Source organism: Colletotrichum higginsianum, chromosome 1 (genome assembly GCF_001672515.1).
Source record: "Colletotrichum higginsianum IMI 349063 chromosome 1, whole genome shotgun sequence".
NCBI lineage: Eukaryota > Fungi > Ascomycota > Sordariomycetes > Glomerellales > Glomerellaceae > Colletotrichum > Colletotrichum higginsianum.
Window position 1 is genome coordinate 5,379,843 of NC_030954.1, and position 20,399 is coordinate 5,400,241.

Below are 20,399 nucleotides of genomic sequence, written 5' to 3' on the forward strand. Positions count from 1 at the left end.
GCTGGGTGAATTCTCGGGCCCGGGCTGGTGAAAATCGTTGAGCGCGGCGGGGGGGTTGTCTCAGTTCGTTGCGGTGGGTTGCCTGTGCAGTGGAACAGACAGGAATGTGGACTTTCGTCGCAACCGTCAACTGTTTCCGTCGCCAGGCCTGAAGATAGAGAGAGCTCTTCGCGGCGTTACCGTCGAGAGAAGTTCAGAGAGAATATCCCGTGAGAAGAAGGCTGCATGCAGATTCGTGATGCCAGGATTTTGCTCTGCGGCCTCCGCTTTCCGCCCTCCGAGAAAGGCGCGCGCGTCGATGGGAAATCAATCTAGTGGCCTGCAGCTCAAAGACCAACAACTCGGTTTGCCATGTCGATTTGCAGCCCTCTGTCGCAAACGGGAGAGACTCGGGGGGGAGGAACTCCAGGGATCTGCTTGTTTGAAGCTGTGCGTGGCCGAGGCAACGCGGGAGGAAAACAGCTTGTCGAGGATGGGTGTTCCTGGTTTGTTTGGTGGACAAGAGAGAAATGGAAATTGAAATGCACTTGAAGGGTGAAGAGGAGGGGGAGGAGGGAGCTTGGGGCAGATTGGCGATGGCGGGGAGTGGAGTCAAACCGATAGACGCATATCGGGGGTTTGTCGATTAAACAGATGTTTCGGTGCAAGGGTGCAGCGATATGACGGTATCACGGTTAAAGCGGTCACCTCCCTCTGTTCATCAAATCGAGCATCATGTTTCTTCTTGTTTTAGTTGTTGTTATTGTTATTGTTTTTGTTGTATTCCATTGGCATGCACCTGCTTTCTGCATCTGCGCCAACTTGGGGAAGTCATTATCAAAAATAATTATACAGTGTCATCAAGTCATTCGCCAGTATCCATCCCAACAAACATCATCGTCATCCTCCTCACTCACTCACAGCTTGGCCGCGTCCTTGGGGTTCTTGATCTCGACAATCAGCTTGCCCGTGTTGATGCCCTTGTACAGGTCGACGAGCGCCTGCTCCGCCGCCTTGAGGCCGCCCTTGACGATGGTCTCCTTGCGCTTGATCTTGCCCTCGTCGAGCCACTGCGCGAGCTCCTTGCGCGCCTGCGCGTACTCCTTGGCGTAGTCGAAGACGATGAAGCCCTGCATCTTGATGCGCATCGTGATGATGTTGGCGTAGTTCTGCCGCGTGTTAGTCGGATAAAAGAATGTGACGGGAATAACCCGCCGGGGCGAGGCAGGGCGACTTACCTTGGGTCCCTGGGGCGTGGCCGAGTTGTACTGGCTGATGCCGCCGCACATGACGAAGCGCGAGAACTCCTTGGCGCGGGCGAGGGCCAGGTCGAGGATCTCGCCGCCGACGTTGTCAAAGTAGACGTTGATGAAGTCGGGCGTCGCCTCCTTGAACTTTTGGCGGAACTCCGGGTCCTTGTAGTTGAGCGCGACGTCGAAGCCGAGCTCCTCCGTCAGCCAGCGGCACTTGTCGTCGGACCCGGCGAGGCCGACGACGCGCGCGCCCTTGAGCTTGGCGATCTGGCCCGCCACGCTGCCCGTGGCGCCCGCCGCGCCCGAGACGACGACGGTCTCGCCGGGCTGCGGGTCGCCGACGCGCAGCATGCCGAAGTAGGCCGTCAGCGCCGTCATGCCGATGCCCGAGAGGTAGTCGACCGGCTGCGAGACGTTGGGGAACGACGAGACGGGCTCGACGCGCGCGTCGTCGACGACGCTGTACTCGGACCAGCCGCCGAACGTCGGCAGCACGTCGCCCTCCTTGGCCTTGGGCGACTTGGACGCGAGCACGCGGCCGACGGTGGCGCCGCGCATGACTTCGCCGATCTGGACGGGAGGGATGTAGGAGCGGCGGTCTTTATTTGGGGGGAAAAGGGGGAGTCGTCAGTCGTCTGTTCCTTTTAAACGTGTCGTAAAACATCAACAGGTAAGGGGGGGGGGGGGGTGGAGGAAAGAGGCCGAAGAGGACATACCGTTCAACCATCCGCGCATGGCGGGGTCGAGCGAGAGGTACCAGTTCTCGATGAGGATCTGGCCATCCTTGAGGTCCTCAGCCTTGGGGATGGGCTTCTGCTCCGACTTGAAAGTCTGGCCGGGGATGATCTCGGCCGTGGGACGCTCGGCGAGGACAATGGAGAGGTTCTGTTGCGCCATCTTGTGTAGTTTGTGCGTTGGGGGGTAAGGGGGGGGGGGGGGGATATCAAAGTGAGATGGGAGGGTTGATGTTTATAAATATATCGAGGAGGTGGGTGGTGGGTGGACGTAACAGGTAGTAATACTACGATATCCAGGGACAGATCTTCAACAATCAACAAGCTATTCAATTCTATCTTGGGAGGGGAGCAGAGGGAGGAGGGCTTTATTAGTAGTCAGTCAAGCTCTATATCCAAGAGTCAGATCGGCTGTCTGCCTCCGTTCCTCTTGTCGTATAAGGGACGGATTACTTTACCCCTCCGAGCTTGATGACCGCGAACTGCCTGTCCCGCACCACAAAATTCCCCCTCCTCAACCCTTTTTTTTTTATTTTCTTCCTTGCTCTTGGCTTTCGTTACTTTTTTTTTCGTTTTGCCTTTTGCCCAAGTCATGACTTCATGCCCCGCGCCGGAGCAGCGCGACCAAGAGGGACAATGGCCCGCACGAGCTCCGAGACTCAACGAACGATCGAGGAATCTTCTCCGGCGCACGGGGCACAGGCTAGTAGGGATGAGGCCTGGAGGCTTTTTCTCTCGTCAAAACAAACTGGTAAACCGTCCTCTCTCTCGCGTCTCTTCCAGGCGGGTTGCAGCAGACAAAGGGGGCGGGCGGCCTTCCGTCGTAGCGGCCGGTTTCCCCGGAGAGACAGCCCGAATGGCAATGGAGTCGGAGGGTTTCATGGAGCCGGGCGAGTCTCTATTAGTCTGACCCGTTTGTGTGAGGAGGGACTCGGGGCCGGGGGGAAAGGGGCTGACTGGATTGCATGTACAGAGTACGCGCAGAGAGACAGAGGCGAGGGAGGGGATTGGATGGGAGACCGAATGGGTGATGGGCTGATGACAGGTCGCTAGCATCGGGTTGCTGCGTCTCGTCTCGTTCCCGCGGCGGGGCTGGTTCCTCGATCATGACGACATGCCGAGGTATGATGAGTAGTGTGCGCAGTGAAGACGAAAATGTACTCTGTGCAGACAGAGTACAGAGTACTTTATTGCTGCATTACAAGACGCAGTCGGCCTGGCGCGTCGTGTCGTTCCTGTCGGCCTGCGGCGTTGCTCTCAGTCTCAAAGCACCCATCTATCCCTTCCTCCTCTCTTTCGCCCTCTCTCTTTCGCCCTCTCTCTCAACCGCTGCAGAGCCGGCCGGCCGGCATTGGGCATTGGCAGCTCTCAAGGTCCCCTTGATCGGCTGGAAGCGAGGCGAAGCGAAGCGGTATGCGGGAATGGGGCAACGGGGCAACGGGGGACGGACACAAAGTGCTGGGGCCCTTGACCGTTTGACATCTTTTCGCCCGTTCCACGTTCCATTCTGAAGGGGGAGGGGAAAGGAGGGTCGTGGTGGGCTCGGAGGCGGGTTGGCGGCGGGCCATGGATGCGCAGTGCCGTTCCCACGTCGGGATTAGAAATGCAGTTGTGAAACGCGAGGCTCCAGAGATTCTTACCATGTACGAGGTAGAGTTGCAATCCACGGCCGTTTGTGTCTATCATTGGTGTACGCGAACTAACACTACAAGTACACTTTGCGTATGCGAGTCCCAGACTCCGACTTTCAGTATGTGTACCCGAAAGAGCATATACGCACGCAAGTACTTGGATGTATGTGTACTACTCGTAATGAACCCCGCCGTGTGCCACCACCCCTCCTCCCCCTATGCCGAGGCTCGATTAGTCTCTTGATTTTCTGGTTACCTTCTTTAGGCCCTTCACCGACGGCCGAAGCTCCTAATCCGGCCCGTCCGGCCCTGCAGCTCGGCCGGCTGGCTTCCCTTCCTTCTATGCATTTCCAGATCCGCCAGACGTGCATATGTTTGTCAGCGCGACATTGCTGCTAAGCTCGCTTCAGAACGCACCTCGTCCCCCCGCCAGCCGAGCTGCAGCCAGCTCACCGTCCTCGCCGCTCTCTTACCGAAAGGTGGGACCGGAGTTACCGGCACACCGAGGGGATTTGTAGCTAGGGGCAGAGTACATACAGACAGCCATTTTTCACAAAAAAAAAACACCAAAGAGTTGCGCGCTGCTATGATCGGCGTAAGAATACCCCGAAATGGTGTTCGTTATTTCTTGTCCACCTTGCTTGCCCACACGTCAAACTTGTACTCTTTTTGTTTCCTTTTAAACGTCTCAAGCCGTCGCATTTTGTCAGTCTCTCCTTGACTTTAACAAACTGTTTTAATTCCTTGAGCATCAACTCTCCTAGCTGCAAAACTCACTTAGGAAGTCAAAAAGGGAGTATCCCATGTCACCAGGTTCTTCCTTGGAAGAAAAAGGTCGGAGATGATGCCGAATAGGACCTTCCTTGGAAATCGTTGGGTGTTCACGCTTGCATAAAGACAGCAAGACTCATTCATCTCGCAGCCCAAGTCCAAAATACGCCGATCGACGTCGGTTTCCATCAGCTTGAATGGTTTCGCTAAATCTCCGTCACTATAAACGATGTAAAACACAAGCAGAAAACATACAACAGTGATCACTAGGTATTCACTAATCGTCACCAACTTAACTACAAATCCAGTCCTTATGAACTCTGGTTCTTAAAAGGCAGAAGTTACTATTAGAATTCTAAGACTCTATTTTAGACTTATTTCTACCAGCCTTGGACCTCCTTAATGCTCTTACCTGCTGTTACCTTCCTCGACCACTTACTACGGTACTGTTAGGCATTCTTATAATAGAACTGTAAGTATATAGAGTAACAAAGCAGTAAAGGACCTACCTTTTGCTTTCAACTTACAGTTGTTCCATATTAGTATCTACTAATAGAAGTAGAAACCAGAAACTGGTAGATTATTGTAACTGGAATTATTGAAATAGGACTAGGGAACGCTTAAGATGTCTTTCACACATCTTGTGTGTAAACAGCAGTCATCAACTACCAGCAGGTGCGGGTCCAAGTCCAAAATTGATTAAAGAAGAAAGTGGACGGCGAGAGCCACGACAACAGCCGCTGAATGAGTGACTGCAATGTCGTCTTTCCAGCCCCGCGAGCCGGCCACGACCACGGTACCAGGTCGTGACTGAGTTGGCTTGTTCTCGGGCAGTCCCGAGCCCGCTGCGGCCGGCGCTTCGGCAGCGAAACCGTGCTCCTGGTTGCTCGGGCCTGACCACGGGCCGTCTCTGACGTATGATGACCTGGGGCAGCAGATGTGCAATTTTGGGACTTCCTCGTTGTATACACCCGCGTATCGCCTCCCTTGGGCGAGCGATACGCATCTCTGCACGGTCATTTCTGGGTCTACGCCGACCAGGTTGAAGGATGGGTAGCCAGACGGAGACCCTAAGCAGCCGCGTAAAACGTAAATGTTGGGGTCGGGCAGGTTTATGCCCGACGGCAGTGTGCTCGGCGTAGTGGTCGAGCTCGGCGCTGGCAAGGCGGTCGCTGATGATGTGGTCAGGTTACTAAAGACGAAAGGTCCAGTGGTGCTTCCGGGGACAATGGTGATGCCTCCGGCGAGGCGAGCAAGAGCCGCGCATGATAATGCAACGACGTGCGTTGATGAGGACGTTCTCATGTTGACGCTGAGGTAGACCGCACCGCCGCGGGTGGAGCATCAGTTCGAGGCGTCACACTATTAGCTTGGTCAGTGAAGCAAAAGGTCATGGACATTGTGTGCAGGTTTTTGCCGAGTTGGAAAAGAGGTCATGTTTATGACAGACGCCGTCTCTCGTTGTGTTTGCCCCAACTTGCTGGCCGGGTCGGTAAGTCGAGTGGCATGTTGGGCCTCTGCCTTCTTCCTCGCCACAAGAGGTTCAAGCACGCAAATCCTGGCCTGGCACCGGCCCCTCATTTACGAACGCACTGGGAAGGCTGGGGAGGGAGGGCAGTAGGAGGTGGAGAGTCGGGGTCGATCAAGATAGCATCCATCCCCTTTCGTTGGAATTCTGGGTCTCATACAGGGGTTCACGGTCGTGGCTAGACAAAGACATGCTTCAGCTCTCGACAAATGAGATGCCGTCGACCATATCACGAGCTATGAGGCGGGGTTCCAAGTTGTCTGCCCATGCATGCCAGGTTTCGAGAGGATATAATTAGACCATACATTTATCAACAAACACTACTGCTTATCCTCGCCTGCTTTACGCCGTGCAATTTCCATGCCCATGTTGCCACTCTTCTCGTGTCTCGGTCATGTCATTTATGGTCCAGATCGCACACTCATCGTGGTCCTGGGTGTGTGGGCTCGGCCCCAGGGCCTCGGTGAAATGCTGGTCAACAATGTCGAAGCAGACATCAAGGGCCCGAAACCCAATCCCAATCTTCCTTGTCCGTCTCGATGTGCTCCAGCATATGCGTCATCTGCCGCTCCAGGAACGAACAGGGCCCAGGCGTTTACCGACGACTCTGGGGTTTCAGTTAGCCCGAAGCGAGATATTTACTTCTGAAGAATAACAAAGACGTTATCTCCATGGTGGGAGTGCTTTGGGTCAAGGACGCCGAGTCCTTTGAACCTTGTGGCAGAGCAGGTCATCGTCATCCAGTAGGACAATGGGGAGGACGAAAGAGGGTTGTCGTCAAGCAAGAGAAGGGGTTGTTTCTCAAACGATTGATAATTCTTGATTTTGTTTGTTTCAATATTAACTGGCCTTGAACAACTGTAATGATTACAGATATCGCGAGAAACCTGTAATGCATGAACGTTAACTATGAAACTGCACAATGAAATGACAACCGCCCACCTGCTGAGTAGTTTTAGTGAAAACAAAATAATTCAACTGAGTCGCCCACGCGTCAAAATGTCCATCAGAGAACCCCGGGGCATTGTACGGACTGTCAAAAGCCTTTGACGTCGTTGCGGATTGCAACTTGCCGCATCTGATGGCGCCGATGGAGAAACACCCAACTTGCGGGGCAAGACAAGGGAAACCTACTTGTTAACAGAATATACGTTTGGCGTCAAGATGAATCAGAAAAAGTTCCAACAGGGGGTAGTTGGGATGTTTGATCCGTCATTAGATCATCGAGGGAGGAGCAGAATGTGCACAAGACTCCGTGTGCTCTCACTCGAAAGAACTCAACAGTTGCAACATCTAATGTAACAATAATTAAAAGGCCTCGTTCAGGTTATTTTCGAAACAGCCGCCAAAGTCGTTGTGTAGTCATAAACCCAGTTTGCACCCTTGCTACCCTGCTAGTAAGCATATTTGGTGCCGCTCGATCCCATCTTCTTGTTCGTCTGGATAAGCCAGACCCGCAGCGCCCATGTTCCGGCAATGCAGGCAAAGGCGAAAGCAGCATTGCTCGCCATAGCCGTCAGATAACGAGGTCCGTCGCTCTTGGGGTACTGCAAGGGAGAGAAGCCAAAGTCAGTCTACTGTATCTGACAGAGAACAAGACAACGGCTCAACCAGCGAGTTGGGGGGAGGAAATGTAACATACCAGATAAGCGGTGTAGATGTACGAAGCATTAGCAACGACATTGACGATGGACAGACTGACTGCCTTCTTCTCCTGGGTGGAGCCCAGAGTGGCAGACACCCAACCCAGGATACAGCTGTTCACCGCGTACGCCCCAGACGCGAAGAGGAAGCACGAGACGTAGCGCGCCGGGGTGTTGAGCGTCGCGCACGAGATGACGAAGCCGACGATGGCCATGCCCATGCACACGGTGATGTGCCACGTGCGCTCGTTGTATTTGCCGGAAGAGATGCCGACAAAGTAACCAAAGATTCCGGAAATCAGGTACGGGGGGCACGTAAGGACCAGGGTGATGGTCGGGTTGAAGCCGAGGGAGCCGACGACCGTGGGGAAGAAGTTGTTGAAGGAGCAAGCCGACAGGTGCATGTTCTGGATAAAACAAAGCAGCCAGAGACGGGGGTCGCGGACGGCCTGCATGAAGCCGGCCTTGGCTCCCTTGCTCTCCTCGAGGCCGACGGTATCCCGAAGCATGCGCTCGTGGGCGAGCTGGCGCTCCTCGGGCTTCAGCCAGCGCGTCGTCAGCGGGCTGTCGGCGAGGGTAAACATGCCGATGACGGCAACCCCGAAGGTGAGGCATCCCTCCTGTAGCCGGGACGTCAGTGACTTTATCTCGGCAATCCCGTTCAGTGGGAGAATGGGGAGGGGGGAGGAACGAACTATGATGAACAACCATTGCCAACCGTGAAGGCCATGGTTCCCGTCGACGGTGTTGAAGACGGCGGCGGCGATGAGGCCCGAGAAGGAGGTGGCGAAGATGTTGCCGGAGTAGAGGATCGACAGGCGCGTGGCGATCTCCTTGCGGGTGTAGAAGATGGAGAGCATGTAGATGGCGCCCGGGTAGAAGGGGGCCTCGGTGACGCCCAGGAAGAAGCGGACGATGACGAGGTGGGTGTAGTTCTTGGCGAGCGCGGTGCAGGCGGAGACGACGGCCCACGCCATCATACATACGGCCATGTAGATGGAAGGCCGGACGTGCTTGGAGGACATGAGCATGTTGGAGGGGATCTGCATGAGGAGGTAGCTATACAAAACACGGGGGCGTCAGTCAGGGGGGAGTTTGGTAAGCTGGCGGGGAGAATCAACAACAACATACCCGACGAAGAGGATCGAGATACAGGTGTTGTACTGGGAGCCCACCAGGCCGAGATCCGTCTCAAGGCCATCGAGACGGGCCTGTGCAATGGCGTTTCGGTCGAGCTGTAACGCAAGTCAGTCCTCGGGTTCTGTTGTGCTGGTTTGGTTTACCAAGTCTTTGTTGTTGGAGACGCACGTAGTTCAAGAAGTACATGCACCTGAGAGAGATTAATGTCAGCCGACAAGCTTTTTCCTGCACACCTATTTGCGGTTTGCCAAGCTTACCAGAGTGTTGGCATGATTCTCAAATCAAGCTTCCGGACAAGAGCAATCTCCTCTGGGCTCGACTTGGCCACCGCGCCAGAGTAGTCCGCGCCGGGCTGCAGGACACCGCCCTTTTCGTCCTCGGCCGACATCTCGACGAAGTTGTCGTTGGGCTTCGACTCGAGGTCGATGTGCTGGCTCTTCTTCTCGGAGGCCATGATGACACTGCAAGACAGATAACAGCTTGTCTTGGTCAAGCAAGTTCAGACGACGACGACGACGACGACGACGACAACGGGTAGGAGTGAATGATGGGGACGACAGATGGCGGACCGAGAAAGGGGGCGAAGAGAGGCTGTCTGAGGTCTGTGAGTTTGGGAAAAAGATGAGACTGACAGGCGTCAGATCAGCTCTTATACCTGAATCGTCCTGCGTCTGCCCCATACCATCTGTGCTTCGTCCGGGGTAACTCCACGGGGTTGTGTTTAATCATGCCATGTGTTTTCCCCTTTCCCCTGTGTGTGTGTGTGTGTGAAGAAGAAGCTCACTATTCGGCCTTTGCTCAGAGATTTTCCCCAAACAACGACGAGTGACCGCCTCTAACCCGCTACTTCCCCGGACCCAGACTAGCCCCAGCGGACAAAGGCTCTGCCGGGGCCTTTGGGGTAAGATCGCGGGGGATGCGGGGGAATGGCATGGTTTTCCAGGTTATTGCGTCGTGGCTGACTCTGTCGAGGAGGAGAAGGCGACGCGCTAAGGGCACGAGTTCATCTGCATTGGCACGGCTGAGGCTATTTGACGGGGCCTCCACGGAGACGGGACCCTGTCCGTATGGTTCTGCGCGGGGGAGGGCCGGGGGTATCTTGGGCTGGGCCCAACGACGTGGGACTGACTTACCCCGGATAGCTAAAGTATGGCCTAGTTGGAGCTTAAGACGTGGGGTTTTGTTGGTCCTGGAGAGGCAAAGGATTGGCAACTCACGGCTTGAGAGAGCCATACAATGAGCATAGGCTTGGGACCGATTTGAAGCTATGGCAACTTGTCAAGATGCCGTATGTTGTGTTGATAGCTTGAAGTGGGGAAGAGGGCGATCAACAACTGGAGGGAGTAGACTCAGAAACGACATTAAGACTCGGATCAATTTCACCGGATCATGACCATGACGCCTTACCAATATAGCTATTTTATGAATGTCATCACCAAACATGACTAAATTTCCAGACACACTCCTTTTCATGGGGAATGGGCAACAAAGACAGATTTTTGGACAGAAACGCCCGCTACGCCTTGTCGACGCGCAGGACTGTTCGATTTGAGTCTAGGATAATGCGAACATGAGGCTTCTCCGGCGCATCCCGCGGCGGGAAGAGCGGCTCCTGCGTCAGTCTCTCCAGATACAGCTCGTACGCCGGCATGTAGCCCTGGACGAACCGCACAACCTCCGCGTCCGTCATGCCCGCACCTTTCTTCTCCCGTAGCGCCCTCTCCTGGTCCAGGCGCCAGTGGTAGACGTTGACCAGCTGGTCGGTGCTGAGGTGGAGGAACGCGTCGAAGCGCCAGGGGCCCATGAAGGCCTCGCAGTACCTCCGCAGGTTCTTGTTGATGAGGAGAAGATGGTCCAGGTTGTGGTCCGCCAGCGTCGTTGTGGAAAGCTGAGGACGGCTCGGGTTGTTGCTGGTCGTAGAGCCCTTCTTTGCGCTCCTCCACTTTGCTTCCACCGCATCATCCGATAGCGGTTGGAAGCCCACGCACCAGCCCTCGAAGATGATGACCTCCAGCGGTGGGATTCGGGGCACGGCCTCCCACTGCTCGACGGGGACCCTGCCGCCCTCGCCTCCGTACAGGCTCTTGTCGAATGCGGGCCACTTTATGGGCCCTGCTGAACCGGCGGCATCCAACGACTCTGTCGTCGCTGTTGTGGAGACATCGTCGAAGAAACGACGCGCCAAGTCTTCGTCGTGTGTGCCGGGTTGGCCGCGGGTCCGGAGGAGATCGTTTCCCGGGTTGGAGTCCCGTAACGCTACCAACTGATCATGGTCATGGTATAAGTCATCAAGCGATAGCGTCCTTGTGTTGATGCCGTACTGCTTGTTGAGCGTGTCTGTGAGGGCTGAGGCCCAAGTCGACTTGCCGCTTCCCTGGAGACCCGAAAGGCCAAGGATGAAGGGGCTTGACGACTCCGCTCTATGCGCCACGATGGATGGCAAGACGTGTTGTACCACAGCATGCAATGCTGTGGCGTCGATCATGTTGAGACTGGGAGCCCCCGAGGCGAGGCGAGCTGCTTCCGAGGGGACCTACCTATCTCTTGACTGACACCCGTCGGATAATGGAAAGGTTGAGTTGTGAGATGGCCACCCTCAAAAGTCCGAGTCCGACGGTTTCACAAGTTGCGCTACCCAGGTGGGAACTCCGTGTTGATATCACTCTGCAGACTGCGGGGGGAGGCCTTTGTAGAGTTCCCCATGAGACTGATCGTGATACAGAATTACCCACACAATGGCCCATCCTGTGATGTGCGTACCGTAGTAAGTACGTGTAGTTCAAACTCAAGGCCGCCGCCGTAAAGCGGCGGACTTGACTTCCTCCGCGGACGTGTCTTGGCCGGCGGACAAAGTCAACACCGCTCACCCCCGGACCCCGGATCGCCGCCTGCACCTCCAACTCCAATCCAAACCTCCCCCCCCCTCCCCCACTCTCCGACTCCACAAACTTCCGATGCCTGTGGCCCTTACCCGGAGATGGCATGCGTTGAAGACGGAGATCTAGCCGCTGTCGGCGAGGTTCAGACGATTACAAAAGAAAGACAACTTCACTGCGCTTCAACATACCCTGCAACATAGCCAGCAGCAGCAGCAGCAGCATCAGCATCAGCATCAAATTCACTTTCCAGAGTCATACAAGAGTTCAAAGAGGAAAAAGGACTCTACCACATCTCCCCCCCCTTCACTGCAACCCCCTCATCTCTTTCTTCGCCCATCAAACAATTTGGGAACATCCCGCTCACTTCCCCTCTCCAAACCAAAAGGAATAACCCCCTCACACAACCAGCAAGATGTCGCCCAGCGCACTCCCCTCCCAGAAGTCTTACAGCATCGCCTCCATGGGCGCCGACGGCATCGGCCCGGAGGTCGTGGATGCTGGCGTTGAGGTCCTCAAGGCCCTCAGTGAGACTCTTGGCACGTTCGACCTCAACTTCACCGACTACGACTGGAGCTCCGAGACGTACAAGAAGACGGGCAAGTACATCCCGGACGGCGGTCTCGAGCAGCTCAAGAAGCATGATGCCATCCTCTTTGGCGCCGTCGGCGCTCCCGGTAGGTCTCCCCTTAACATCACCACAGAGATGTGCGTTCGTACTAACACAGACACAAGACGTCCCTGATCACATCTCCCTCTGGGGCCTGCGCCTGGCCATCTGCCAGCCCTTCCAGCAGTACGCCAACGTCCGTCCCACCCGCGTCCTCCGCGGCACCCAGTCGCCCCTCCGCAACTGCGCCGAGGGCGACCTGGACTGGGTCATCATCCGCGAGAACAGCGAGGGCGAGTACGCCGGCCAGGGCGGCCGCTCCCACCGGGGATTCCCGTGGGAGACGGCCACCGAGGTCTCCATCTTCACCCGCCACGGCGTCGAGCGCCTGATCCGCTTCGCCTTCGAGACTGCCCGCAGCCGCCCGCGCAAGCTGCTCACCTTTGTCACCAAGAGCAACGCCCAGCGCAACGGCATGGTCCTCTGGGACGAGGTCGTCTACGAGGTCGCCAAGGAGTTCCCCGACGTCGCCCTCGACAAGATGCTCGTCGACGCCATGACCACGCGGATGGTCCTCAACCCCAAGAGCCTCGACACCATCGTCGCCACTAACCTGGTAAGTGGTGTTGGACCTTTTTTCTCATGACTCGGCTGTTTGTTCCCTGGACTTGAGAAGAAGAAAAAAAAAAGACTGACAAGAGCTTATCCGGACAGCACGCCGACATCCTCTCCGACCTGGCCGCCGCGCTCGCCGGCTCCATCGGCATCGCGCCCACCAGCAACCTGGACCCCACGCGCAAGAACCCGTCCATGTTCGAGCCCATCCACGGCTCGGCCTTTGACATCACCGGCAAGGGCGTGGCCAACCCCGTCGCCACCTTCTGGACCGCCGCCGAGATGCTCGAGTGGCTCGGCGAGAAGGACGCCGCCACCAAGCTCATGGAGTGCGTCGAGAACGTCACCGGCAAGGGCATCGTCACCGCCGACCTCGGCGGCAAGGCGACGACGAAGGAGGTCACCGCCGCGGTCGTGGCCGAGATCAAGGCCACGCTCGGAAAGAGCAAGGCCTAAGTTAAGGATGGGCGAGGTGATGATTTGTAGAGAAGGGGGGAAGTGATGGGATGAAAACTGATGACCATGCATGAGGGGCGGAGGGGAACGAGTATAATACCAGCGTCTTTGTATAGATATACAGACAATTCCAGTCGAACAATTTCAGTTCTTACTAAAGTAACTTGTGTGAAATGGTTGAGACTTTGTCATTTTTGTGTGTGGTGCAATTTGAGGGAATTGGTCAACGGGGTCTCTCTAGTTGCGGGAGACCGAGACAGAGCTACACCCAGCCTGACAGCCAACTTGTCGAGTTGTTTGATAATGTTTTCATTGTGTTTCAAAGGATGGTTATTAAAACTGGAAGAGATTTTCAAGTCTGGCATCATTGAACTGAGGTCTATTCTAAAATCGAAGTCAAGTCAAAGGGTTGAGAAACCTGCTCGAGCAAAGCGAGAGCCCGGGATAAACACACAAGATTAAGTTTCAGTGCATTGTAGATAAGTGATTCAGAAAAGATTGTATGAACAAAACGCATGTGATTAACACCATCATTGGCTTAATTGTTTTTTCAAACACCGAATCTACGCTTACAGAAACCGAAACCCAGTGTTCATTGATATAGACATCTCAAGATGCAGCATCTCGACCGGGCATGCAACACCCGGAATTTCTTTCCAGAATACAATGCCGAACGCCCCCCCCTTCCCCTTCCCCCCACTCGACACGGGGTATCAAAAGCCATCATGTCGCCATACCGAGGGCGTCTTTGTTATCATTACCTCAAGTACGACCACGTGGGGTCCACGGACGGGTCGAACTGAGCCGCCGCCAGGAACGGGTAGTCGATGGCGCCGAACGAGTTGGCAAACAGCTGATCGTACCACACCATGGACTCCTGCCCCTCCCCCGGCGCGGTCTCGGTGGCGTTGACCCCCGCCGAGGGGAACGACGTCGCCGCCAGGGATATGGAGAACGGCTGGGTGGCGTCGAAGCCGGGAGAGTCCTGGTGGGCCGCGGCCTGGAAGCCGGGCTGGGCGCCCGGCGTGCCGGCGGTCCATCCCGCCGCCGGGGCCGACGTGCCCGATGCCGGCGACGCCTGCGTGGGCCACCGGCCGGACGACTGGTCATCCGGTCCCGAGAACCCGTCGGCTTGGTTCTGCGGCGGCGGCCACATGGTGGTGCCATCAGGCGGCCCGCCTAGGCCATGGTCGTCTGGACGGCCGGTGGAGGCGGCGACGGATGGGGAGAAGCGCGTCCGTGGATGGGAAGGTTTGGGTCTGTGGGAGCTGCTGCTGGGCCGGGCCGGCTGCCCCATGTCCGGACGCAAGTGGTTCGGAGGCGCTGCCGGGTTACTCGTGCTCGGCTGCCGGCGAAGCGAACCGGGCGGGGCCGAGAGCTCCCGCACAGCCGCCGTGAGCTCGTCGATTGCGGACAGGCAGTACTCGGGCCACGATGTGTCTCTGGACGCGATGTGACGCAGGATCTCCTTGCCGGACTCGACGTGTCTGCGGCGACGTGTAATGTTAGTCTCACCGTTGTCTCCTCTGCCGAACTGGGGGGGAGGCTAGGAAAGAAGACACCTTACTTCAACGCACTCGCCAAGGGCAGTTGCCGCTCAAAGGCGGCATATATGAGTATAAAGGCACTGATCCAAACCGCCCACGTGAAGGCAGGCTGGAGCATCGGCTCGAGCAAGCGAGCGCTCGTCGGCTCGGCTGGGATCCTGTTCTGGCTGTGGTACCTCTTCAGCGAGATGAAGATGGACTTGGCCGCGAATATGCAGTTCTGCAAGCCGGCCGAGTAGGCCGGGCTCGACGGGTCCGAGGTCATCATCGGGCGGTTGAGGGAGATCATGGACTCGTACTTCAGGAGCAGCAGGAACACCCTGTGGCCCGAGGATATGGGCGGCTGGGGAGCGTTCTCGTCTTGCACCTGCTCGTCCTCGACGGCGTCGTGGATCTCGTTGGACCATTTCGCCAGCTCCGCCTGGACGTAGCTCGCGCGGTCCGCGGTGTCGTCTCGCGAGTGGATCGACTTGTTCCTCAGCTCCAGTATGAGACCGCGGATCCGCGCATGCTTCACCAGGTACGTGAGCAGCTGCAGACGGTTGTCCTCCTCGCCGCCGCCGCCGCCGCCGCCGTGTCGCTCCTCGCCCGGGTAACAGACGTCGACGTCGTCGTCCCTGATGTCGAGGGGCAGGCCGAGGGCCTGGCAGAGGAACCTCTCGGTGCAGTATATGCACCAAAACACGCGCCGGCGCATGTGGGCCTCCTCCTTTGTGAAGAAGGGGTACCTCGAGGGGCAGCGGTGGAGGCCGAGGTGGAAGGCCATGCGGACGATCAAGCCGCCCAGGCGGGAGGCCGAGTTCAGGCGCAGCATGGAGACGAGGAACAGCTGGATGGCGAGCGCGGCTTGGGTGGCCTGGACCGACGCCGGCTGGTAGAGGGCGAACTGCGAGGCCGACATTGCCTCCTCGACGGTGCGGAAGACGAGGGAGGCGGGCAGAGGCTGGGCAAAGGCGGCCCTCTGACGACTGTCGGCCAGCGAGATGGACAGGATGGACTTGACGATGGACCGCTCAAGGTGGCCGAGCGAGGCGACGCCGGCAGCGCTCACCTCTTCGAAGAGGCCCAGCACATCCGGGGCGCTGAGGAAGGGGAGCGTCGGGTGCCATGCCTCGAAGTAGCTCCTGGACCATTCGACGAGCTGCTCGAACGAGGGGTTGACGTCTTGGCGCTCCGTCTCCGGGACCAGCTCGTGGTCGTGCCAGATGTTCTGCTCGTCGCCGTCGCGCGACGAGGCCTCGCGCTGCAGCTGGTCGTCCTCGCCGGGCACGAGGTCGTTGATGTTGCTGGACTGGGAGTTGGAAGAGGTGGCGGTGGTGCGGAGGGCGGACTTGCGGGCGAGGCGCACGTAGACGCCCCGGATGAAGTGAATGCCGCTGCCGCTGCCGACGAAGCGTGCGGTGTCATGCTTGCCCGTGTCTCGCATCAAACCATACTCGCGGGTGGGACGGTCCGTGGACCCCGAAAGCTTCCGTTTGCGTGATTGGTTGAAGTGCGCCGGGCTGAGGGTTCCAGACTCAGATGTGGCATTGGGAGACTCTACGGCCTCCATTCGGGAAGGGGAAGGGGAAAGGGGGTTTTGGAGAGAGCGGGAGTCTGAAGAAGGGCACGGAGATCCTGGAATTGTCGGACAGGACCGTCTTCAGTGGACGGCTCGAGGGACTGTGGGGACCCGGAGCATGATGTGTGGAATTAGGCAGAGAGAAAGGGGGAGGAATGAGATGGGTGCGAGTTGTGGGATTTGGACGCGCTTCTCGATATGTCCAAGGCTAACGAAAGAAGCGAGAGCGAGAGCGAGAGAGAGAAAAGAGTTCAGAAAGAGGGGGGGGTGAGGTGAGGTGAGGGCGTGAAACGGTTCCGTTTCCTAGGAGACAGTTGTGCGTGAGGTGACCTGAGTGGACTGGGAGGGTGCCAAGGATGGGTTTAGGTTGATCGGCAGGACATAATGGACGTGAATCGCGATAGTGTTTGGAAAGGAGAGAAGGAGGAGAAGAAAGTTGTGGTGTTTGCGCCTCGATCGGGGGCGAGGTCGGCCGGAAGTGGATCCGCCAACACGGCAAGCTCCGGGAAAAGCGGGGCGGGGAGATACCGGCGGACAAAGAAAACCCCGCCGTGCTTATGGAGTTTTTGTTCTTCAACACCAGCTTTTTACGTCGCAGATCCAGATCCTCGACCAGGGACGGGAAAGAGTGAGCGAGTAAGTGAGAGAGAGTGAGTGTGAGAGACTGAGAGACTAAGAGCAAGAGGAACGACGGCAGTTAGTGGCTCTCCTGGTCTCGTCTCTTGAGGGACGACAGTATTACAACATTGATTTTTCAGAAGCTCACTCACCCACTTACTCACCCACTTCTCACTCTACAGCCATGTCTCGAAATAGCAGTGACAGAGCAGACGGCAGTGCATTGCAGAGCCCCATCGCCTGCGAGTCTTGTCGACAGAGAAAACGAAGGGTCAGTCAGTCAGTCCAGCAGCATCTCATCCGTTCATCCGTACTTTACGCCATGTTTTCCGTGTGTTCGTTGCCTTGGCTAATTAGCTCCCGTGTGCAAAGTGCGACAGAAAGCTGTGAGTGGCTCACTCCCCCCTCCCCGTCTGTTTTCCCAGAGAGTGGCCCCCCCTGTCGCTGTCGGGCCAAGGTCTTGAGGCTCACGTTTCCCCGCAGGCCGTTCTGTCTCCAATGCAGCCACGAGCCGGCGAGATGCCAGTATCCCGAGCAGAGCAAAAGGTGATTAGTTGCGCGCGCCTTTTCTTTTCCGTCCTTGCTTGCGTTTATCTCCATTTTTGTTATTATGTCACTATTTTTATTATTATTTTGGATGTTTTTTTCTTCTGTTGTTTGTTGTTTGTGATTGGTGTGCTCACTGAAATCGTGTCCATAACAGAGGCATCCCCAACGGATACCTCAACAGGTTGGAGACCCGGCTCGCCGAGACCGAAGCCGCCCTCTTCAGAGCGCTGTCGGGTGCTCTGGATGGCGGCCCGACCTCCCTGGACTCGGCATCGTCACCCGCGCTCCTCCCACAGGCGGCGTGGACTCCGCGGCAGAACAAGGTCGACCGGGTCAAGGAGTGGGATAGCCTGCCGCTGCAGACGCCCGACGACATCCAGGCCTGGTTCCGCTCCAAGGCGACGGAACACAACGACGCGGCCATCGACCTGCCCGCCGCCAGCCCCCAGTCGTTGATCTCGTCCGTGTCGGACCCCATGTTCGCCCCGCCGCCTCCGCTGCGAGACCCCGGCTCGTCGGTGCCGGATCACCAGTCCATCTCGGACTCCGTCATCGAGCCCCAGCTTCGATCGGTGACGCCAGTCATCACGACCCCGGTGGGCAGGAGCCCGGCGGACGCGGTCAGCAAGGCCAAGGAGTTGTCCAAGTCGCAGCAGAACCTCTATTTCTAGATAGAGCCGAGTGGCATTGTCGAAACCCATGCATGATGTGGTGTTTTCTGTCAATACGTCCTGTCTCACGGCCAGACGACGGGTAAAAAAAGGGCATGCGCCGGAAACACACATCCACGGACGATCCGACGCAGCTCCATTACCTGGATGAACATGAGAGACGGAGAGAGAGAGAGAGAGAGAGTAAGTACTAGCCCAACGCTGCGGAATACTCCCATGCCACCGTACTCGCCTACTCGCGGCTTTGCTCCAACAAAAGAGTAGAGCAGAGCAGAGCAGAACTGAAAAACATTACCCCGCCACGGCGCCGAGTGCCGAGCCCATCATACCCCGCAGCAAAGCATTCCATTCCGCGGCGGCCCCCCGGCTTTCCACGCATAGCCGCTTGGGGTTGGCTTGGCTTGGGTTGGCTCGGCTTGCTGCGGAATTGCGGAATGTCCCAATTCCAAACAACTATGATCTCAGACGCCGAGCGAGACACACGGACGGTCAGACAGGCAGACAGGCAAAAACACAAGACAGACAGACAGACAGAGACCGCTTGGACCGAGAGAGCTCTAGCTGAAAGCTACCCAAGTACATACCCGGAGAAGCTAAGCTGTTCGACCTGTGTGTGTGCTCGCTCACCCGCTTTGTTGCATCCATTCATCCATCCAAGACGAAAACCATCACGAGGAAGCCATTCACACAATACCCCCACCAACATCCAACACACACACACACACTCACACACACACACACTCTCTCTCACTCGGCCCCTCAGTTCAGTCACCATGTCCAACTCACAATCCTGGGTCCCCGTCTCCCCCAAGAGCCACTTCTCGCTGGCCAATATCCCCTTCGGCATCATCTCCACCAAGTCGGACCCGACGCATCGCCCTGCCGTCGCCATCGGGGACCATGCCTTGGACCTCCGCGCCTTTGCAAAGGCCGGCGGCTTCCACGCCCTGCCTTCGGTCCAGGAGCGCATCGCCGTCTTCTCCTCGCCCACGCTGAACGACTTCGCCGCCCTGGGCCGCCCCGTCCACCGCGACGTGCGCTCGTACCTCCAGTCCATCCTCAGCGACAACACTCCCCACGCCGGCCTGCTCAAGGACAACGCCGCGCTGCGCAAGACGGCTCTCGTGCCCCTCGCCGAGGTGCGGAACCACCTGCCGCTGGCCATTGGCGACTACACCGACTTCTACGCCGGCAAGAACCACGCGTACAACCTCGGCGTGCTGTTCCGCGGGCCGGACAACGCGCTGCAGCCCAACTACGTCCACCTCCCCGTCGCCTACCACGGCCGCGCCAGCAGCGTCGTCGTGTCCGGCACGCCCATCCGCCGGCCCTGGGGCCAGATCCTCAAGGACCCCAAGGCCGAGCCCAAGGTCCCCGTGCTCGCGCCCTGCGAGAGGCTCGACATCGAGCTCGAGATGGGCATGTTCATGTGCCGCGAGAACGCGCTCGGCGAGCCCGTGCCGGTCGACGAGGCCGAGGACCACATCTTTGGCTACGTCCTCATGAACGACTGGAGCGCCCGCGACATCCAGGCGTGGGAGTACGTTCCCCTCGGGCCCTTCACGGCCAAGAACCTCGGCACGAGCATCAGCCCCTGGGTCGTGCTCGCCGACGCCCTCGAGGCCTCCAAGACGGCCGGCATCGAGAACACGACGGAGCTGCAGCCGTACCTGCGCGAGAGCAGGAAGAACAACGTCCTGGGTGTCCAACTGGAGGTTGACATCATCAGTGAGTTTGCCCTTCTTTTGAAGCCAGTCCCCCCCCATTGTGTCGGTCACATTATGTCCCATCCTGTTCCACTATGCCTCTTTATAATCCGAAGTAGGATGCTGATACCGTAACCCTTGCAGCCGCCAGCGGGAACAAGACGACAATCAGCCGCACCAACTCGAGGAACCTGCTCTGGTCGTGGCCGCAGATGATTGCGCACCACACCATCACCGGCTGCAACCTGCGGCCGGGCGACCTCCTCGGCTCCGGCACCATCTCGGGCACCGAGCCCGGCTCGGAGGGCAGCATCCTCGAGCAGACGCAGGGCGGCAAGCAGACGGTGAAGCTGAGCGGGGGCGAGGAGAGGAAGTTCCTCCAGGACGGCGACACGATGGTCATCCGCGGCTGGAGCGGCGAGGAGGGCGCCTTGGTCGGCTTCGGCGAGGTTTCCGGCACGATCGAGGCCGCCCTGAAGCTCTTCTAGTCGTACGGGGAAGACGATCATCC

At 57.6% G+C, this 20,399-nt stretch overlaps 8 protein-coding genes across 8 annotated transcripts; 3 read left to right on the forward strand and 5 right to left on the reverse strand.

The window, feature by feature from the left end:
- Window positions 1-896: 896 nt before the first annotated feature.
- Window positions 897-2,129, reverse strand: CH63R_01585 (Zinc-binding dehydrogenase; the record flags this gene model as incomplete). The annotated part of the gene is made up of 3 exons (XM_018296560.1): window positions 897-1,148; window positions 1,218-1,831; window positions 1,949-2,129. 3 exons carry the CDS (start codon window positions 2,127-2,129, stop codon window positions 897-899), a joined length of 1,047 nt encoding a protein of 348 aa, XP_018164922.1.
- Window positions 2,130-5,067: 2,938 nt separating this feature from the next.
- CH63R_01586 (Mixed-linked glucanase) lies at window positions 5,068-5,673 on the reverse strand (the record flags this gene model as incomplete). The annotated part of the gene is made up of 1 exon (XM_018296561.1): window positions 5,068-5,673. One exon carries the CDS (start codon window positions 5,671-5,673, stop codon window positions 5,068-5,070), a length of 606 nt encoding a protein of 201 aa, XP_018164923.1.
- Window positions 5,674-7,290: 1,617 nt separating this feature from the next.
- Window positions 7,291-9,133, reverse strand: CH63R_01587 (Vitamin H transporter; the record flags this gene model as incomplete). The annotated part of the gene is made up of 5 exons (XM_018296562.1): window positions 7,291-7,443; window positions 7,539-8,598; window positions 8,671-8,774; window positions 8,848-8,869; window positions 8,937-9,133. 5 exons carry the CDS (start codon window positions 9,131-9,133, stop codon window positions 7,291-7,293), a joined length of 1,536 nt encoding a protein of 511 aa, XP_018164924.1.
- Window positions 9,134-10,195: 1,062 nt separating this feature from the next.
- Window positions 10,196-11,164, reverse strand: CH63R_01588 (D-glycerate 3-kinase; the record flags this gene model as incomplete). The annotated part of the gene is made up of 1 exon (XM_018296563.1): window positions 10,196-11,164. One exon carries the CDS (start codon window positions 11,162-11,164, stop codon window positions 10,196-10,198), a length of 969 nt encoding a protein of 322 aa, XP_018164925.1.
- Window positions 11,165-11,970: 806 nt separating this feature from the next.
- Window positions 11,971-13,236, forward strand: CH63R_01589 (Tartrate dehydrogenase; the record flags this gene model as incomplete). Its single annotated transcript, XM_018296564.1, has 3 exons — window positions 11,971-12,232; window positions 12,291-12,781; window positions 12,880-13,236. The coding sequence occupies 3 exons, from the start codon at window positions 11,971-11,973 to the stop codon at window positions 13,234-13,236; spliced, it is 1,110 nt and encodes a 369-aa protein (XP_018164926.1).
- Window positions 13,237-13,993: 757 nt separating this feature from the next.
- On the reverse strand, window positions 13,994-16,335 carry CH63R_01590 (Fungal specific transcription factor domain-containing protein; the record flags this gene model as incomplete). The annotated part of the gene is made up of 2 exons (XM_018296565.1): window positions 13,994-14,723; window positions 14,804-16,335. 2 exons carry the CDS (start codon window positions 16,333-16,335, stop codon window positions 13,994-13,996), a joined length of 2,262 nt encoding a protein of 753 aa, XP_018164927.1.
- An 811-nt stretch (window positions 16,336-17,146) lies between these two features.
- CH63R_01591 (C6 finger domain-containing protein) lies at window positions 17,147-18,182 on the forward strand (the record flags this gene model as incomplete). Its single annotated transcript, XM_018296566.1, has 2 exons — window positions 17,147-17,241; window positions 17,666-18,182. The coding sequence occupies 2 exons, from the start codon at window positions 17,147-17,149 to the stop codon at window positions 18,180-18,182; spliced, it is 612 nt and encodes a 203-aa protein (XP_018164928.1).
- A 434-nt stretch (window positions 18,183-18,616) lies between these two features.
- Window positions 18,617-20,376, forward strand: CH63R_01592 (Fumarylacetoacetase; the record flags this gene model as incomplete). The annotated part of the gene is made up of 2 exons (XM_018296567.1): window positions 18,617-19,910; window positions 20,033-20,376. The coding sequence occupies 2 exons, from the start codon at window positions 18,617-18,619 to the stop codon at window positions 20,374-20,376; spliced, it is 1,638 nt and encodes a 545-aa protein (XP_018164929.1).
- Between the last annotated feature and the right edge of the window lie 23 nt (window positions 20,377-20,399).